The sequence below is a fragment of the Nannobrachium achirus genome (genome assembly GCF_963921795.1).
Source record: "Nannobrachium achirus genome assembly, chromosome: 1".
Classification (NCBI taxonomy): domain Eukaryota; kingdom Metazoa; phylum Chordata; class Actinopteri; order Myctophiformes; family Myctophidae; genus Nannobrachium; species Nannobrachium achirus.
In genome coordinates, this window is record NC_137810.1 from 53,553,232 (window position 1) to 53,572,475 (window position 19,244).

Sequence of the window (19,244 nt, forward strand, 5' to 3'; positions counted from 1 at the left end):
TTGTATTAACCGCTCTATTCCAACATAATTACATGCTTGAGTTTCCAATTTGCTGCGTTGTAATTTGGAACGAAACATCAGTGAATGCTATGTTGTTATCCATGACAATCTGACGGCTGGCATTAAGAACTGCATTATCCAAAGCCATGCGTTTGAGAGTGTAGCCAGTATACTTGCAGATGCTACAACGGCATTCACTTTCACTTCCGTTATTAACCCGTCCGGGCCAGTGGCTTGGACACAGTGAAATCCTCAGGGTTACTTCAACTACAATTGTGTGTACATACATTTGTACAGTCCAAAGTGTACAAATGGTCCATTTGCTTCCATTTTTACAGTCTTCTTTTTGTTTCTTCTTAGATTTTGATCCCACGATGTCGTAACCCATTTTTCACCCAGTTCCAATTGCCGGAGCGTTAGGTGCCCTCCAAACTAGGCGCGGTTGCCGTCGGGGCCGCCGCTAGGATCAGCGGTGGCCGCACCGCGGTGAGACACAAACACATTCGCTCAGTGAGTAAACGCTGAGCGGCATTTCACAAAGATGAACACAATCCATCTCTCAGCGCCCGCGTACGCATGCACAAACGAGCACGCTCGCGGTGGATTTCACGGGACCGCGCCCGATCGCCTCGCCGCCCCACAACTTCGCTGCGCGGCCGAAAAAGCCGCCCGCCTCTCATTGAAAATGAATTGCTAGGAGGCAGTGACCGCGCCTAGTGTGGAGGGCACCTTACTCTCCCTTTGCCAACCAGAGCCCCAAACTGAGCTCAGTGCTCAATACATGAGGAGTGAGCAGGCCGCTTCTTATCACCTGACAGGGGGGAGTTTCCCCGGTAGGACCTGGCACGGGTCGTGGAAGGAACATGTCATTCCCACCAGTTCCTTTCCCCCTCCATCAGGCCTTGGCTGACCAGGGAGAGGCAGTATAGAGACCAGGATTGTTTTTTTTTTGTGATGGTACCAACCCTAGGGGACACGGGGAGAACATGCACACAGAAAGGCCTTTTCGCCAACGCCACATAGGGTATGGGCGCTGATGACGTGGAGGAGAGAACACGCCCACAGCGTCCCCAGACGAAATCGAACCCGGGACCTTCTAGCTGTGAGGCGACAGTGCTACCGACTGCGCCAGGGCGCCCCATTTGTACAGTCTTCTGTTATGTTATGTTAACTCTAAGGATTATACTGTGCAGGGACGTGCAGAGAATGTTAGAGAGGCAGGGGCTGACATTTATAGCAGACCTCGCGCTGCGACGTGTTGTGAGCTTGGAGGTTGGCTATTTTCAATTTTCGGATCGGCAGGGATTTCTACACAGAGAGGGTAATTCTTTCAACATAAGATGCTGCATTCAAGTTCAGGAAAAGGCAAGAGAGGCAGGGGCTAAAACCTCTGAAAGGGCCTTTTGGTGAAAATATAGAAAATAGCAGACCTCCAAGCTCATTCAAGTTCAGGAAAAGGCAATTGTCTTGAACGCATGGAAAGAGGGTATTTGCATTTCTTTCACCATAGTAAAAACTGCATTTGTGGTCTGGAGAGGGCACTTTTTTACAGATGAGTAAAAGGGCAGGGGCTCAAGCCCCCTTTGATGTCTACAGTATGTGTGCACATGCCTGTTACTGTGGGCCTGATAAGTGTTAGAACCGCCCCTAAGTCCCCAGTCGCTTTGAGAAGCCTCTGATTAGTGGACAAAAAAAGCTGGACTGGTCTGACAGTGTATTTATTCTGTGATACTGTGGTAGATCAGACGCTTCCATCTCAAAGCCCAGCCTCGTTCACATCTTAATAGGGGGGCAGTCACAACATCATCAGAGGAGAGGAGCCCCCCATTCCGGCGCTGTGACTCCCTGGGCCCTCTTGTTTGTTTCTCTGTCACCGCTTTTGTTTAGTTTCCCATTCGCTCGCTTTCTTTCGCAACTATGGCTCAATTCATCTTATTTGGAAGGGAATGGATGGCTCCCATTTGTCACGTTGATAAAATTATGCAAATGACAAAAGGAGTTAATAGATAGCGGTGGCAAGGCACGGCGGCTAATGGATGAGATGCCAGCGGCGCGCGTTCCGCGGCAGGACAAGCGCTTTCAGGTTACCTGACAGGGGCATTGAGGGAAAATAATTGGCTTTTCCTTTTTGCAGGGTCTCCATGCAAATACGCGCCGGAGTGGCATCCTCGTGCCTTCCGCCATTTCCACAATATTGTCATTAGCATTAGTGCCACTGGCAGAGGAGTTTGATTTCTGCTCGACGGAGTCAGTCTCAGGCCACGGCCATCTACGTTTCCGATGACACATAGCTACGGGGTATTAAGCTGACACCGAGACAGGGCGAAAAGGTTGCTTCCAATTGTGTTTGTGTTGCCATAGCACACAGTGCTGCGTGCCTGATAGGGAGCTACAGCCTACAAAAGAATATTGATTCCCCAGATAAACCCGCTGGTTCACAACCTGCAAAAACCATTGTACAAGTGATGGATTTTTTTTCTGAATTAGGCATACAGCATATGTTCTGCCGAGGGAGAATTTAAGCAGAGTGCAGGAACTGTAATGGCCTCTCTCTGTCTCTTTTACGGTGCGTGCGTGCGTGCGTGCGTGCGTGCGTCTGTGAGTGCGTTCTTTTTTTTTTTTTTGCGTGTGCATAACTCTGTACTCTGCGCTGTATTTGACGTAAATACATTTCATCTGTTACTTTATGTTAAAGAAACAGAGAAAACAGTAGAAACGGATGAAGTAATGGGAAGTCGTTAAGTCAATCTCGTTGTCCACTGACTGAGTGTTGTGTAGGCATGGATTGATTACCTTTTTTGTGTTGTGTTATAGGGATATTTGCCTGATCAATATTTATTTTTATAGTTACACAACAGCCATTAGTCCGGTATGTAATGAAACAGAAATAATCGCAATGCTCGCGCAATGAATCAAGCATAAGTAACATAATGACAGGCCATTATATGTAGCATTGCTTTTAATATGAAGGAATAACCGAGCCCCAGGGCATGGTGTATACAAGCACATACACACGCTGTCGGTCACATAAACAAATAGCCTACAACAACCAGCCCATCCAGAGACAATTTTTCAAAGTAACTCACCAACAGCCACAACAAAACCCAGGCCTACAATAGGCTATATGCACAGCAGACATTTTTGGGTGAAGTCATGGGTCTCTTCTCACTTCTCTGCTCTGACATCACGCTCTGGCTTCACTGTGATACCAGGGGGACCACACTAACAGAATCCCTTTTATGTTCATACACGGAGTTCCCTGATGTCATCAATATTAAGCCCATATCTAACAGGACATAATGGGAGTGCCCATATATGGGGGATTGCCCCATAGGTCGAACTCCCGTTTGGTCGAACACCGCCAGCAGGTTAGCTACTCTAGCTAATCACTGTATCACGGTTACTGAGGTTAGGGTTAGGGTTAGTTTAGGTTTAGGTTTAGGCATAGTTTACTAAGGTTAGGGTTAAGGTTAGGTTTTGGTGGTCGGCCCAAAGATATAAGCTTGTCTGCATGACGTTACACCCAGAATCCGCCTCCTGGGTTTCCACGTGCTCTGCAGTCAGACTCTATTGGCTCAGAGCCGCTCAGAGCCCGCCTGTAGCTGCCGCTGATTGGTCCGGCCCGGGACTTTACGAGTGATAGGTTCAGATGGTGAGTAGGTTCAGATGGTAAAGTAGGGCGGTACGCACTACTGCCACCATCTGGCGGAGTCAGATTATCTTCAACCATTTACAAGATTTACAGCAAGGTAATAAATACATCAATACAATAAGCAAGGTAATAATACATCAATACTATACGATGCTATGCTATGTAGCTTTCATGTATGGTCATTGGGAGGTAGGTGAGCTACAGTACGTGCTATGGGTTTAGGTGGAGTCTGAAGAGGTGAGTCTTCAGGCCACAGCGGAAGCTACTGTATGGAGTGAGTCTGTTGTTCTTAGTGCTACAGGGAGTCTATTCCACAGTTTGGGGGCCGTTTAACCGTTAGACCTGTACAGTAGACACCCAGCAACAACAGAACAGAATAACTAACTCTGTGTTCTGTAGAGCTGCAGATGATTCCACAGGCTTATGTTTCCTTCATGACTGCTGATGAGGTGCAATTATATTATTATGGTATATTGTTTAGTAGTGAAGAGTCCTGAGAACCATTTGTAGATAAGGTCAGAAGGTAGGGAGTAGAGGATGGAAGGTCACAGCTGGCAGCAAGTCAGTGGCCCATTTGTTTTATGGCCATGTGAAGGAGATAAGGAGTTCTTGGCTTTTAACAAGCTCTGAGAGGAATGTGTTATTGTTTTTGCTTAGCCAATTATGAACTGAGAATCAGGGTAGAGCAGGCAGTCTGTCTTGTCTGTGTCTTGGTGTAGGACGTATGTACATGTGTGTGACTGTTACAGCGCTGTAAATAAATATTTTCTATTATCTTTTAACATCGTTTCTGAGACAAGGTTTTGCTGATCTTTTGAGAGTTTCAATTCCGCTATGGAGTCTATAAATTAAGTAGGATTTCTACGTCACTGCGTTTAGCTATTCATTGAGAAACCTTTTTGTCAGTGGAGAAAAGTAACTAAGTACATTTACTTAAATACTGTTACTTAACAACAATTTTGATGTATTTTGATACCAATACTTTTATACTTTTTTAAAAATATTGAATTCTGGACTTTTACTTGTAAGAGAGTATTTCTACACTGTGGTATTGATACTTTTACTTAAGTAAAACATTGAGTGCATTTTCAACCACTGCTTTTTGTCAGATACATTTCAAGACAGATGTACTGCAACATGCTGAGCCTGTTGTCTTGGTAGGCAGAGAGCTCTCTGTACGATTGAAGTTGATGCTCCATAATGTCAATGCGTCAGTGTTTGAAGGCCATCATCATCCTTAACATCGCCACTACCCGGCAGGGACGTGCTGGGCCCCTGATTCAGCCTGGGAAAAAGAGTTGGAGAGGCCCTCATTGCGCGCTATAGAGAGAGATCTCTCTCTATAGCGCTGCTGCTACTCAAAGATTTGCCATTTCACATCATGACAAGCCACAAGCCAGTGGGCCAATTACATGAGTTATATTTCGTGTTGTCGGGTGGAAACCATGTATGTCCAAAACAGTTTGTTTTTTATTTATCATTTTAAAGATGATTTAAACTAGTGAAAACAGCCGATCTACAAGCACACAACGCCTCGCACCGCGAGGCGTTGTGTGCTTGTAGATCTGCTGTTTTCACTACTTTTGTGCAACGGCCTTGTATGATGAAGCAGGGCTTAACTTTACAAAAAAATGTATACATTTTAAACTTGGAGATACGAGTTTTCTGCCCGACAGTGACAATTTACTTTGTTAGCCGCCCAGCCCCCAAAATGGAACGAAGGCTGACATTTTATTTTTAATTTCTTCCTACTGGACTGGCCGGGAATGAACCGGCCGTTCGGGAATTGTTCCGCTTTTCCCAATGGCCAGCACGTCCCTGCTACCTGGCCTTGTGGTTCCAGCCAACATCAGATTCAGTTTTGATGTGTCCTCTTAGGCAGTGGGTTCTAAATGCATGGAACCTTACCGGTCTGTACCTCTGAGGGTTGTGGGAGTTCTTAGGAATCCTAGGAATTAGAAACGCTCTTAGGCAGGGGTCTTCAACAGAGGGACCCCTAGGGGGTCCACAGAGTTACTACAGGGGGTCCTCCAAATCTTTGTGTGATTGATAGAAACTTGTTTTTTTCTCCCTTTTTTTATATTAACCACTTGAACCCTAGCGTCCATATTCTGTGAACTTTAGCCAAAAATAGCAGATCTACAAGCTCACAACGTCTCCTTGGTAATATTGGTTAATTCTCTATATGAGGTTTTTTATGTTGGTGAACCTTCACAAACAGGATGGGAAATAAAAGAACAACAGGATTGAGGTATAACGTCACTGTCGGGCAGAAACCTCGTATCTACAAGTTTCAAATGTGTATGTTTTTTCGCAAAGTAAAGCCCTGCTTCATCATACAAGGCCGTCGCACAAAGGTAGTGAAAACAGCAGATCTACAAGCACACAACGCCTTGCACCGCGAGGCGTTGTGTGCTTGTAGATCGGCTGTTTTCACTAGTTTAAATCATTTTTAAAATGATAAATGCAAAACGAACGGTTTTGGACATACAAGGTTTCCACCCGACGACGGCGATAAATAGAATCAAGTCGAGCACTTTTTTTTACACCCAGAGCTTATTTTTGTTTTACTAGTTACAAAAAAGTTTCACGATGTAGCAGAGAATGTAGCAGAGAATGTAGCAGAGAATGTAGCAGAGAATGTAGCAGAGAATGTAGCAGGCTGCTGGATAATCTCTCACAGCAACAACAGGTTCCAGCAGCTGAGATGACAGCCAGCCTGACCCTCCCGTTTTCTGACACACTGCACTGCTTTTCCATCTGGCATATATTTATATACCTACAGTTACACACTCTAGTGTAACAGCACATTCTACTACTCTACCACTACAGTGAAGCGTACAGTACAAGCAGGGACACTCAATGACTGTAGGACACTGTTCCCAAGCAGGGGGTGGGGCGAGGACCCATTTGTGGGCCGTTGATTATTATTCACAAGTAGATATCCCTTTACTTTTTTTCGTTTCCTACATTTAGTTTTTGAGCGGTGGTAGACCGCTCCTATGCTGAGGCTCCTATGCTGTGCGTGTGTCTGTAGCCTTTTTCCTCAGCGTTTTGCCATAGTAAAATGTGTGTACGTAGCATCATGTTTGTCTAGTGATGTCATATGTCGTATGTCTGTAGCCTTTTTCCTCAGCGTTTTGCCATAGCAAAACGTGTGTGTGTAGCATACCCTGTACATCCTAGACTCAAATCCTAGGCTGAAGACGTTATGCAAGCACGACCACCGCTCACTTCACATTGGGTGTGATTTTTTATTACAAATTTATTTCAAAAGCAACAAATCTAGAATACGTGAAATGTGTTTTTTATAGCTTGGCTACGGAAATCAAGTGCATCCGTGTCTGTCTCAGGCCACCCTGGGCACGATACGCGCTGTGCGTTGTTCCAAAAGTGCTGCATTATGGGACGTTACGTCATGCGGTGCAGGTCTGTTTACATCCCCCAGTGAAACAAACACAAATAGATTGTAGCTCTCGCCCTCAATAGGTGTAACTTTGTCCAAATCCATGTTTTGTTTGGATAACGTTTATTGCAAGCACAACCGACGGAGCGGGAGACGTAGGACAGTTTTTTTTTCCCAGCGGGGAATACGTTTGCAGGAACACCGCACTGTGAAAAAAAGACAACTTCCGGGAAAATGTTGCCCCACCTCCTAGAACACTCTCTGCCTCATATCGTGCCCAGGCTTTTCTCTTGGCAGATGAGTAAGCCTGGCTACGCGAGGTTAGTCTCAGCTCAGGCGCACTAGAGTTTCAGACGAAATGCGGAAGTCTTGCAATCCCAGATTTGACAACCAGCAGCTTCACTGTTGGCTGGCCTTTAGCCAATAGGGAGAAAAGGGAGAAAGTGACGACTAGTTGCAGCGTCTGTTTATTGACAGCCTGTTGCCATTGCTGTAAAAATCGAAGAGATTCCATGAATTAGAATCGGGCGGAAACCTTGTATCTGCAAGTTTCAAATTTGTACGTTTTTGCGTAAAGTAAATCCCTGCTTCATCATACAAGACTGTCGCACAAAACTAGCGAAAATAGCACATCGCGAGGCGTTGTGTGCTTGTAGATCAGCTATTTTCACTAGTTTAATTTTAAAATAATAAATACAAAACAAACAGTTTTGGACATACAAGGTTTCTATCCAACAACGACGATTTACAATTTAACTGCACTAATATTTGCACACAGTACAGATGGCTACTGTCTGCTGCCTAGTACAGATGACATCAAATGCATTATAAACTGAATATAATTAAATACTTTTACTTCTACTCGACTACATCTCGGATCCAAATATTTAGTTACTAGTTACTTTTATTACAAAACATACATTAACCACTTCAATATATTTTGTCCATTTGAAAATAGCCAATCTGCAGCTTGTAGATCGTCTATTTTCAAAAAGATTTGAAAACTAGAAGTGGGAAATTCTTCTGCATATTGAATACATTTTGATACCAATACCTTTGTACTTAGGCTACTTAAGTAAAACATGTGAGTACCTTTTCCACCACTGCACACAAGTCCCCTCTCTCCTCCCTGCCTGGCCACTTGGTAACTGCCTGACAGGGTCTGACAGTCAATCAAGGTGATTGACACCAGCATGGGGTCCCCATGTGCTCCACACACCTCCTGGAGAACAAAGCATTCAAACTTTTTCGTGCCGAGGTCCCCCATCTGTTTCACACTTAAGACCCCCAGAAGAGAATATTTATGGGGGGAAAAAAATCATTATCATTCAAACATTTTCAAATATTTATGAGATTCTTTCAGCAGTTGTTCAAGCAAAACACAGTTCACCCTCTTCTAAGATACATTACTGTAAAGCAACGCTTCTCAAAGTGGGTGCCTTGACACAAGTCCAGGGGTGCCTCTTTTTTACTTTGACCCTCCCCGAGTTGAACTGTACTTGGTGCGTCATTTTTCAGCCTACTGGTGCTTTGTTTTTCAGCATACAGGTGGCTCTCCACCAAACAGTCTACAAGAGACTCTTTCCAACTCTTTCAGACTGGCAGTCTGTGCCATTTAGTTGCCACAGACTTTAGTCGGCCCCAAAGAACATTGTTAGTGGGAATGCAAAGAAGCCTGGTCGCTTGTTTCACTCACAGAATCTGGCAAATCTGGCTACACTCTCAGCTCGGAGAAAGCAAACACATGCATTTTAGCGCTAGATCAGCTTTGGAGTTGATCAATCTGTATAGGAATTGAGAGTTGAGATTGAGAATATGGTAACTAGTTCAAATGTGCCGTGCGACAGGAAGATGTCTCTGGCTTATTTAAGCTAGCTTCTGCACCAGTAGCAGACTAGAGATCCACTCTACAGTGGAGTGCTCACCCCCAGATCTCTACCGATGGCTATAGCGAGGACGGCAAACGACTGAACAACGGGTCCCGACGGCTTCCTGTCCGCCACACCTTAATGAAACTCCAGTTTTCCTCGTGATTTCCAGTTTTCCTATACTGTATCTTTGGGGAAAAGATGTACATATTTACGTACAGTTGATATGACAAATGGTGTATAAAGTAGCAATGTCATTCAGGGGTGCCTGCCTCATATAATTGGTCTTCACCAATGCATGCTCATTATAATAAGGTACCATTTTGTCATGAGCATTATTGAGGAGCAATTATATGACGATGGGTTGAAAATGAATGAAGTCGTCCGTTAAGTGATACAAACAGAGCCAGTCCTTAAAGGAGTAGTTCACCCCCAAAATGACTTTTTTTTCTATTGATTACTCATGCCATGGAGAGTAGAGTTCAATAATATTTTTTTGGTTTTTGTCACATTCCTAATGCTGCATTCACACTGAGAGAAACCAAGCTAATAGTTTGCTTGGTAATTCAATGTATTCTCTATGCAAACCAGCTTTAAGAAATTCCAAGCTTTTTTTCCAGTTTGGAAATTTTAAAAGCTGGTTTGCATATAGAGAATACATTGAATTACCAAGCCAAACCATTAGCTTGGCTTTTCTGTAGGTGAATGAGGCATTAGACAAACATTTTTTTTTAACAATATATTTATTGAGTTTTCCTTTTTTACAGAGAACATAAAACATCGAACATATATATATATTTTTTTACAAACAAACATTAAACAAAAACAATTAGACAAACATTTGATTCGAGTAAATTTACCCCCATTGATTCCGGATGGAGACCCGTTTCGAAACGGGTCCCCATCCGGAAAGAATGGGGGTAAATTTATTGTTATCACATTTTTGTCTTAGGAATGTGACAAAAAACAAGAGAAATAAAAATCCCTCCGAGTATCAGTGAAAGCCAGCTATAAGGGTAAGGTGGTTTGGTTTTAGTGTTGAGGAATAGAAGCAGCGTAGAGTGTAAAGTGTGGATGAGTGTCAGGCTACTAGTGACAAGGATGACAAATGAAACCAAGCAGCGCTGGTAGAGGAGAGGCCAGAGCAGGGGTGAGAGACGTCAGCGGCTTCACTGTGCAGCACAACCAAAACATGCTGAAGTTTCACAATCCGGGAAGGAAAAAATGCATCTTCTGCTGCAAACTTTGGCCCATACTAAAAAAGACTGATTTATACTTTGCTGCACACCGGTGTCGCATGCCTAAAGATGTAGCCCAGGGGTTTTCATCAGGGGGTCCGGGACCCCTAGGGGGTCCTCAGAGTTACTACAGGGGGTCCTCCGGATCTTTGTGTGATAGACTTTTTTTCTCCTTTTTTTTATGAACCACTTGAACCCTAGCGTCCATATTCGAAGAACTTTAGCCAAAAATAGCAGATCTACAAGCTCACAACACAACGCCTCGCGCTGCGAGGCATTGTGAGCTTAGATCGGCTATTTTCGGCAAAGAGGTTTGGTGTAGAGGGGAAAAAGAGCAGTACAGAGTGAAAGTTCAAGTTTTTAAGTATTGGTGGTTCGAGTGGTTAAATATCTGAAATCTATCTGAATCTATGAACAGATTGTGGGGGTCCCCGCTTCATCTCTCTCTCAACTAAGGGGTCCTTGGCCTGAAAACATTGAAGACCCCTGATATAGCCGATATATAAGCTCACAGCACGTTGCGATGCGAACGCCTAGATTGCAGATCGGCTATTTTCAGCACTGGAGGAGAGAGAGCCCGCGCCGTGCCATCAATCAAGCCTAATGTGCAAGTGTCAATGCCTTGATTTGGATGGGGCCCGACAGACGGCTATTAAAATGTAACTGCAGCCGGGTGACAGATTCACTAAACATAGGTTGACAAGCTTCTCTTCTCTTTTCTTGTCTTTCTTTTATCGCTCCCTACACTTTCTCCGTACTTTCACATCCACGCATCATCAATCCACCTCTCACCATACAAACACCATTCCCTCCGCTCCACCCTTCCCACCTCTTCTCTTTTGCCCTCGTCGGACTCGCTCTCACCCTAAATATCTTTCATTACTATATCTGCCTTCCTACTCCTACCTCTCTCTCTCTCTCTCTCTCTCACACACACACACACACACACACACACACACACACACACACACACACACACACACACACACACACACACACACACACACACACACACACACACCCACACCCACACACACATTCTCTTCCTCCACCTATCTCCACTCTTTTCCCCTCACACTGCCCCGTCCTATCATGATCCATCCCCTCCTCCACCCACCTCCACCCCACCTCCACCCACCTCCCCGTGTCCATCTTCTTCAGCTCATGCAGCAGCAGGCCGCCATCATGGCAGCGAGCCACGGGGGTTACCTGACGCCCAGCGTGGCCTTCCCCACCACGCAGATCCACCAGATGGGGGCGCTCAACATCAACGGCCTCCCACCCACCCCCATGACCCCGGTGTCGGGTGAGTTTCATCACGCCCTGGGTGAGCACTTCCGACGCTTTCATTACCCTTTTTTCGTTTCGATTCTGGCACTATATGGCTGTAAACGTCCTTAAAGTAGTACATTTAAAGAGGTAACGATGATGGAACCCTTTGGTTCCGTTTTGTGTACGCACTTTAAATGAACGACGCTGAGGAGTTTTACAGGGTGCCTCTTGAGTGTGTCTGTTTTTTTTTTCTGTCTGTAAAGCGCATGATGTACTAGCGTGTGTTTTCGTTTTTTATGATAATGCTGTGAGGAACGTGTAATGTGTGCGCGTGCGTGCGTGCGTGTGCGCGTGCGTGTGCGTGTGTGTGTGTGTGTGTGTGTGTGTGTGCGTGTGTGTGTGCGTGTGTGTGCGTGTGCGTGTGTGTGCGTGTGTGTTAGAGAGAGGGTGAGAGAGGACACAAGCTGAACCAAGGCCAAAAGAAATAGCAGATTTAGTGCCTGTCTTCTGATAATCCAAAATTATTCCGCCGGGGTAGAGAGAGAACGAGAGGAGAGATGCGACGAGAAGAGAGAGATTTGCATGTTTATGCTGTTTGTGCATGCAGAAACTATTTTAGGGCGATGAAAGAGAATAGGGAGTATCAATAACTACAGTGCGTTTGCCCGGTACGGCGCGGCGCTAATTTCCCCCCTCCACTCTTGTATTCTGACCTTGCTGCTTTGAAGCACCCGTGCATGATCTGCATGCATTTGGTTGTGTTTTCCATAACAAACGCCGCCATCATGCTATGCAGATGCATTACAGAGGAGAAGGCGAAGGACTTTGAGATGTCTACCACACCACCGCGCCGCATAACATTTGCTGATTCAGCAATACTTCATTTTTTCCTTGAGATGCAGGAAACTTCCAAGATCCTCCGGTCGACAAAAGCCAGCACTGAAATAAATAATACAGTAACCGTCGAGTCTTTGTTGTGTACTGCTCGCCTACTTTGTCAACATTGCGGTATTGAGTTTTTCTTAGTTTCTTTCCGGGGTGATGACTTTGGTAACTTTTAGCCAATGAGTGTGTGAGAGAGCTGTCATTGTTGCACTTATGTTAACTTTCAAATACCTGGAACGCGCCCGAGTCGCGTTAGATTTTAACCAATTTAACCATTATTGTATGCTTTAACCTTCGAAAAATAGCAGATATACAAGCTCACAGCGCGGCACCGAGTGCCGCGCTGCGAGCTTGTAGATCTGCTATTTTTGAAAAATCGTGAAAATGTGTGCAAGTCTATGAATATCTTTGACCCGATCTTTGACCCGACTTCTAAATCCTTCCTCTAAATCAGTGGTTCTCAAACTTTTTCATGTCAAGGACCCCCAAAATTACAGGAATTTAGCCACGGACCCCCATCTCAAAATATGTTGTTCCAGGGACCCCCCAGAAGCAAATATTTGATTTACAAATGTTTGCTTTTAAATAGATATATTCAAAGACTTGCAATGAAAAATCATGATTTTTCAAAAATAGCAGATCTACAAGCTCGCAGCGCGGCACTCGGTGCCGCGCTGTGAGCTTGTATATCTGCTATTTTTCAATGGTTAAAGTAGTCAATAATCCTAGGCCTAAATCGGTTAAATAGTTTTTTTTCTTCGTATCACCCGTAATCATCCTTGAAGTCCGACGTCTCGCTGCAGTGTCTTACTAACTGTTGTGTTTCATCAATTGCTGTCTGCTCTGCGGCCGTTCGCTGAATAGAAATACTATCTCTACTCCAGATTCTCTTCATAAGCAAAATACATAAATAAGTAAATACACATTCTCCTCGTTCGGCACAAAAGGGCTGTAATCATGCGGTCACGTGAAAAGTCCAGATTCTGTTATTAACAGATAAGGCAGTTACTTGTAAGTAAACTAGAGTTTACACAGTATTATTTATTAACTTTAAAATGTATAAATAAATACATTTCCGTAAAATGTCCGTTGCAAGTGTCTCTCTCAGGAATACGCTCATGAATAGAATTAGTGTTTAATAGTGTTTGGAGAAGGAAGGAAGAACAACCCTTTTATTGTGGAGTGGTTATTGTGAAAAATGTACCAGTAAAATGTTAGAATTCTCAGGAACGTACTGTGAAGTTTCAAGGAAAGACACAGAAGAGGTTTACAGCATGTGATGGACCACACTCTACAGCACAGTTGTAGTTCTCAAACTTTTTCATGCAAAGGACCCCTCGTATTCAGCCGCGGGCCAACTGAATCCCCTCATCTGATTTTAGTTTTTTTCGCTATTTTTCAAAGATTTTCAAAGATAGCAGATCTACAAGCTCGCAACACGGCACAAAGTGACGAGCTGTGAGCTTGTAGATCTGCTATTTTTGAATAGCCAATATATAAATGGATAAAGTAGGCTAGTTAAAATGATTGTGATGCCGACCCACAGGTTGAGAACCACTGCCAAATACCACTAATATTATTATTTATGTATTTATTTTTGAGGGGGTTCCAAATTGACCCTTTACAGATCCACTGATTTAAAGTGCTCTTGACTCCTGTATGAACGTTCAGCTTTGTATTACAAAGAAACTAAATAAAATATCTCTACGTTTTGGTAAATGAGAGGTAGCCCATTCTTCAAACCACCGTATCTTCAGCTTTACAAGGTTGTACAAAATATTCTGTCAATTTAGTTAGCAGAAGAGCTCTCACCTCGCACAGACTGTCTTGTACTTTGCAGTGTCTAAATAACTTTTAGTTGTGATGGAATGGACACAGAAGTGCCAGCTTTAATGCAGACTGAATGCTCTGCTTCTCATTTGGTCACCAAGACGGAAACACTGGCACTTTTCGTGCATTTCATCAGTGTAACCGGCATTAATTGCGTTTGCAGTGCGTTCGTTCGGCTGGATCGGCTCTGCGCAGCGCGAGCTGCCGAGCTCTGCTCTGAGTCTGGTCTGAACAGCAACGCATCTGAACGAGACAAGCTGAGGGAGGGAGGGATCGCAGCGGAGGCAGAGTAGTATGAATAATACACGTTCCGGGATTTGGGGTGGAAATTCGCCTATCACAGTGTATTTCCACACAAACCACTGAACGTGCATTGTAGGCTAAATGCTGCCCATGATTTAACTCTGAAATGCGCGAAACCCCGGACATTTGAAGGAATTTATAAACCCCCCCAGACAGGCCGGACAGCCCCCTAAAAGAGGACATGTCCGGGGAAAAGAGGACGTATGGTCACCCTAATACAAAATGTAATGCCTCAACTCTTATGTACTGTATACTTATATCTTATATACTGTATTTTTTTTAAATATTTATACTTATTTTATGTCTGTTTTTATAAATTAGGGGAAGTTCTTTATAAGCCTTTTGGCTTCTTAACTTCTCCTGCACAATATGAGATACAAATGTATTGTTTTTCTTATTTCAACTATGTGTGCTAATAAATAAATACAAAATACAAAAACATAGTGCTCGTCAGGGTGGGGGGGGGGGTCCCAAGTTAAAATATGATTATTTGGGGGGTCGTGGCCTGAAAAGGTTTAGTCCATTCAGCTGACCTATTATACCCCCCGTTCTCTCCCTGAAAGCGTTGTATATGCAGCCAAACAAACGCCTTTTCCTTAACATGATGGAACATGCCAATATAAACACGCGCCGTACACATCCGCGCTAATTCCCAAAGTCAGGCAATATTTCCAGAGAGGAGGGCCATTTGTCAAATATTTACAGTGATGGTTTTAGTGCAAAGCGTGCACTTTTAGCGCAGGCATAATCAATCAGAGGCAGTGATTAAAAGTGGAGCTGAGCTTAGCTAAGAAGAAGTCTCCCCGCTTTCTTTTTTTTTGTTTTGGATTTGATAGAGTGTGACATTGTGGGTGTGTTGTGTTGTGTGTAGGCCCTTGTTCCGTATGCATACCTGTACAGCTCTGCAACACAGCAACAATGATGATGAAAGATGGTGTAACCAAAATGCATAGAACCGTGTGTGTGTGTGTGTGTGTGTGTGACTCCACCTAAACCCTTAGCACTACAGAAAAAGAATCAATGAATACATGAAGCTAGTTAGCATTTGTTTTTGTTTTTTAGGTTTTTTCAGAACTTTGATTATATTGTGTTTTTTCTAGATAGATATCCATTTGCATTTGTTATATTGTTGATGATGTACTGACATATTATCTTGTTTATTATTGTGATGTTATCTGCTTATTGTAAGTCGCTTTGGATTAAAAGCGTCTGCTAAATGCCTAAACTGTAAACTGTAAACTGTGTGTGTGAGTTTGTCTAGCTATACTTATGGGGACTAAACGCATGTTCACACAGTCACCTGCAGGGGACCTCTGACAGTGTGGGGACAAAATAGTTGGTCCCCACAACGGTTAGGATTAGGGTTAAGGTTAGGGTTAGGGTTAGTGTGTGTGTAGTCTCGCGTAGCCAGACAACTATTCCACAATCTCCGAATGCTATATAGAGTCTGGAACGGCAGCTCCCGAACGGCGAGTATCCGAAGTAGCCAGTGCTGCACTGAAATGTAGTCCCATTGGAAACATAACAGAAACACAATAGCTCAGACAAAGTCATTCGAGCGGCCTATTCTTGTTATGAGTGTATAGTTTAAGAAAACGTTTGAAAACATCATGGAAGTAACACCAACAACACCAGAGAAAGACGAAATAATGCCCCAAAAAATAAAGAAAGGAGACATAACGCTTCCAGTAGGACTTGTTATTGCTACTGCACCAAGGGAGCGGTTGCGTCACATCCGCTTTATCTCGCACTCATCATTTCTATTCCGGTTTGCCAGACTGTATGCCGGGAGCATTTGGCCAAATCACGGAGGCAACAGACTGGCCACGCGAGACTTGTGTGTGTGTGTGTGTGTGTGTGTGTGTGTGTGTGTGTGTGTGTGTGTGTGTGTGTGTGTGTGTGTGTGTGTGTGTGTGTGTGTGTGTGTGCGTGCACGTGCGTGTGCGTTAGAGGGTAGCACAGGTCCAAAAAATGGGATCCGAGCCGAAATGGAACCTCGCCCGCCTCTCAGAATAGGCGAGCCATCAGCGGAGAGTTGCGACGCATGCCGTGCGTGAAAATTAAGCCGTGCATTATGCAGAAAATCTTGAACTCAGTCCCTAGCTCAACAATCACCTTGACATGACATCACACAACAAACACAAACCTGTCCAGGCAGTGAGTATGTTACTGTCCATAGTGTCCATGCACGACACCACAGCTCGCATCACACAACTTTCCCCCTCCTGCGCTCTCGGCTGCCCGTCAGAATAATCACAGACAGGGACGTGCAGAGAATTTTAGAGAGGCAGGGGCAGACATTTCTAAAAGGGCCTTTTTTTTTCGCCGACTTTATGTCGCCCGTCCCCGCAGATGATGTCCAGAAACATGTTCCATATAGGCTAAATGACGTTCCAACCTGCATCTTCCGGTGGCCTTTGTTTGTATTTCACCTCGCAAAAAAAAGCCCTCCATGATTTTCACTGCAGCAGCAGCGCAACGCTTGAGATTGGATGCGCTGAACGGGACTCACTCAATAAGCCAGAACAGACGATAATATGGATTTGGGAGCGTAATTACAATGCATGTCTCATTAAAAACAATATATATTTTAAAGTTGAAGGATATATATGTTTAAATCTCGGGTCCTCTCGGATCCTTTTCGGATCCTGCATTTTGTACAGCCCCGAATGGACCCGAGGCAATTAGACCCTACCCTACCCTAACCCGAGGGACAAGTGAATATTTTAGACCCGAAACGGCTCGGGTCTCGGTTCGGGTCTCGGGTTATCGGATCCTGGAAGACCCGTGCTATGCTCTAGTGTGCGTGTGTGTCTGTGTGTGTGCGCAGGGGCCTCACAAGGGGGGGGGGGGGCAAATCTTTGAATATATGTATTTTTTAAGCGAACATTTGTAACTCAAATTTTGCTTCTGTGGTGTCCCTGGAACTAAATATTTTGAGATGGGGGTCCGTGGCCAAATACATATCATTTTGGGGGTCCTCCACGTGAAAATATTTGAGCACCACTGACATAGAAACATAGGATTTTCAAAAAACTAAATATTCAGATTTCGAGATTTTTCAAAATCGAGTGCCGCGCTGTGAGCTTGTAGATCTGCTATTTTTCAATAGTTAAAGCACAAAATGTGGGTGAATCCTTGTACCCAGGGCCCGGAATTTGGTGCGACACCCCTGTGCGTGTGCGTGTGCGTGTGCGTGTGCGTGTGCGTGCGCGTGCGTGTGTGTGCGTGTGCGAGTGTGCGCGTGCGCGTGCGTGTATACTATACAGTATCTCTACTCCTTTGAACTGTTGCCCGTCCAAACTGCAAAATCAATGCTGTAATCTAAGGTAATGGTATTGAATCATGTCAGACATTCTATTGAAGCCTAACCTTTAGCAAAAGGTCTTCACAATAACACACACGGCGAGGGGAGGACCGATCCATTAGATTCATAAACAAAACAGGTTTGGTATGGATGCATGGCAATCAATGGCGTATCAATCTCCGATGCCGAGTTGCCTAATGAATTTGCCGGTGGAACTGAGAAGAAGTTCATGTGCTTGGGTGTGTGGGTGTGCGTGCGTGCGTGCATGCACTGTGCAGTGGCGTCAGTTCATCAAAAGCTAGGGTATGGCAAAGATGGGAGTCCTCTTGGAAAAGATGCTTTACATTTTGTATAACACGGTTCTATTGTGAAAATAGCAGATCTACATGCTCACAACGCCTCGCGCTGCGAGGCGCTGTGAGCATGTAGATCGGCTATTTTCATTTTACACAGGTTTCTACGGTTTCTTGGGCTGGATATGGCAGCCTGGAATGGTTGTTCAAGTGCAGCTAAACTTAGCATGTTAGTAAACGTACCACAATTAACAATAATGCATTGCACCTGTGCAGCTGACCTGCGGAACCTGGGAATATACCATTTTGTCAAGCTGGGAAGAATACAAGTCTGGAGAATATAATTATAATACCTTGTTAAAATGACTATTTTGTTAAATTTTGCATTTGTAGTTATTTGACTGTAATTTAACAACATAATAACCAGCGTAGATAGACAAAGAGACATTCATGGATTTATATTATTTAAAAGTAACTTTTATTTTCCCCCCTGGACCCAGGGTATGGCAGCTGCATACCCCTGCCATACCCAATTGACGCCCCTGCGTGTGTGAGTGTGAGCGCACAGTACGAGCGCGTGTGGCTATGTTGAAATATAGGGCATGCGTACCTTTCGACACGCCTCTATGTAAGCTACGGGCGACTGATAACCTTTTATTATTGAATGTGATACATTATTAATCCTTGTGAGAAAGCACGGCTTCTTCTGAATTTCCAACGACCACAATAAAATATGAAATGTTTTTTTCCCCCCTTCCACTCGTTCATTTATGTGCAGCTGCCAACAGCAGGCAGGCAGCAGCGCTGGCTGTGGAGTTACTATAGCGTATCGCCGCAGTCGCGTTGGAAACCTTGTATGTCCAAAAAAACTTTACTTTTCAGGAATTTGGAACAACGTCTTTCAGAAATGAAGGCTTCAGCGTTAGTTTATGCCAGGGGTCTTCAACGTTTTCAGGCCAAGGACCCCTTAGTTGAGGGAGAGATGAAGCAGCGACCCCCCCACAACCTTTTCATAGATTCCATATAGTTTCATTGTTTGACAGCACGATCATCAGTGTATTTTTGGATTCGTGTCAATTTGTGTTTTCAGTTTGCCAGCCAAAATAGAATGGTTGTTGGTAGATTAGCCGTGAAATTTCTATTATTGTATTGTGATCTGAGACATAATATTATGTTTATAAACATGCATG

General features: G+C 44.2%; 1 protein-coding gene across 1 annotated transcript in view; it reads left to right on the forward strand.

Moving 5' to 3' along the window:
• Window positions 1-19,244, forward strand: part of celf5a (cugbp, Elav-like family member 5a) — a gene marked incomplete at its 3' end in the record, with an annotated part of 549,786 nt that overhangs the window by 483,129 nt on the left and 47,413 nt on the right. Inside the window, exon 7 of the mRNA XM_080733698.1 lies at window positions 11,326-11,491. Within this exon, the coding sequence (XP_080589824.1) occupies window positions 11,326-11,491 (166 nt within the window). The remainder of the gene's footprint in view (window positions 1-11,325; window positions 11,492-19,244) is intronic.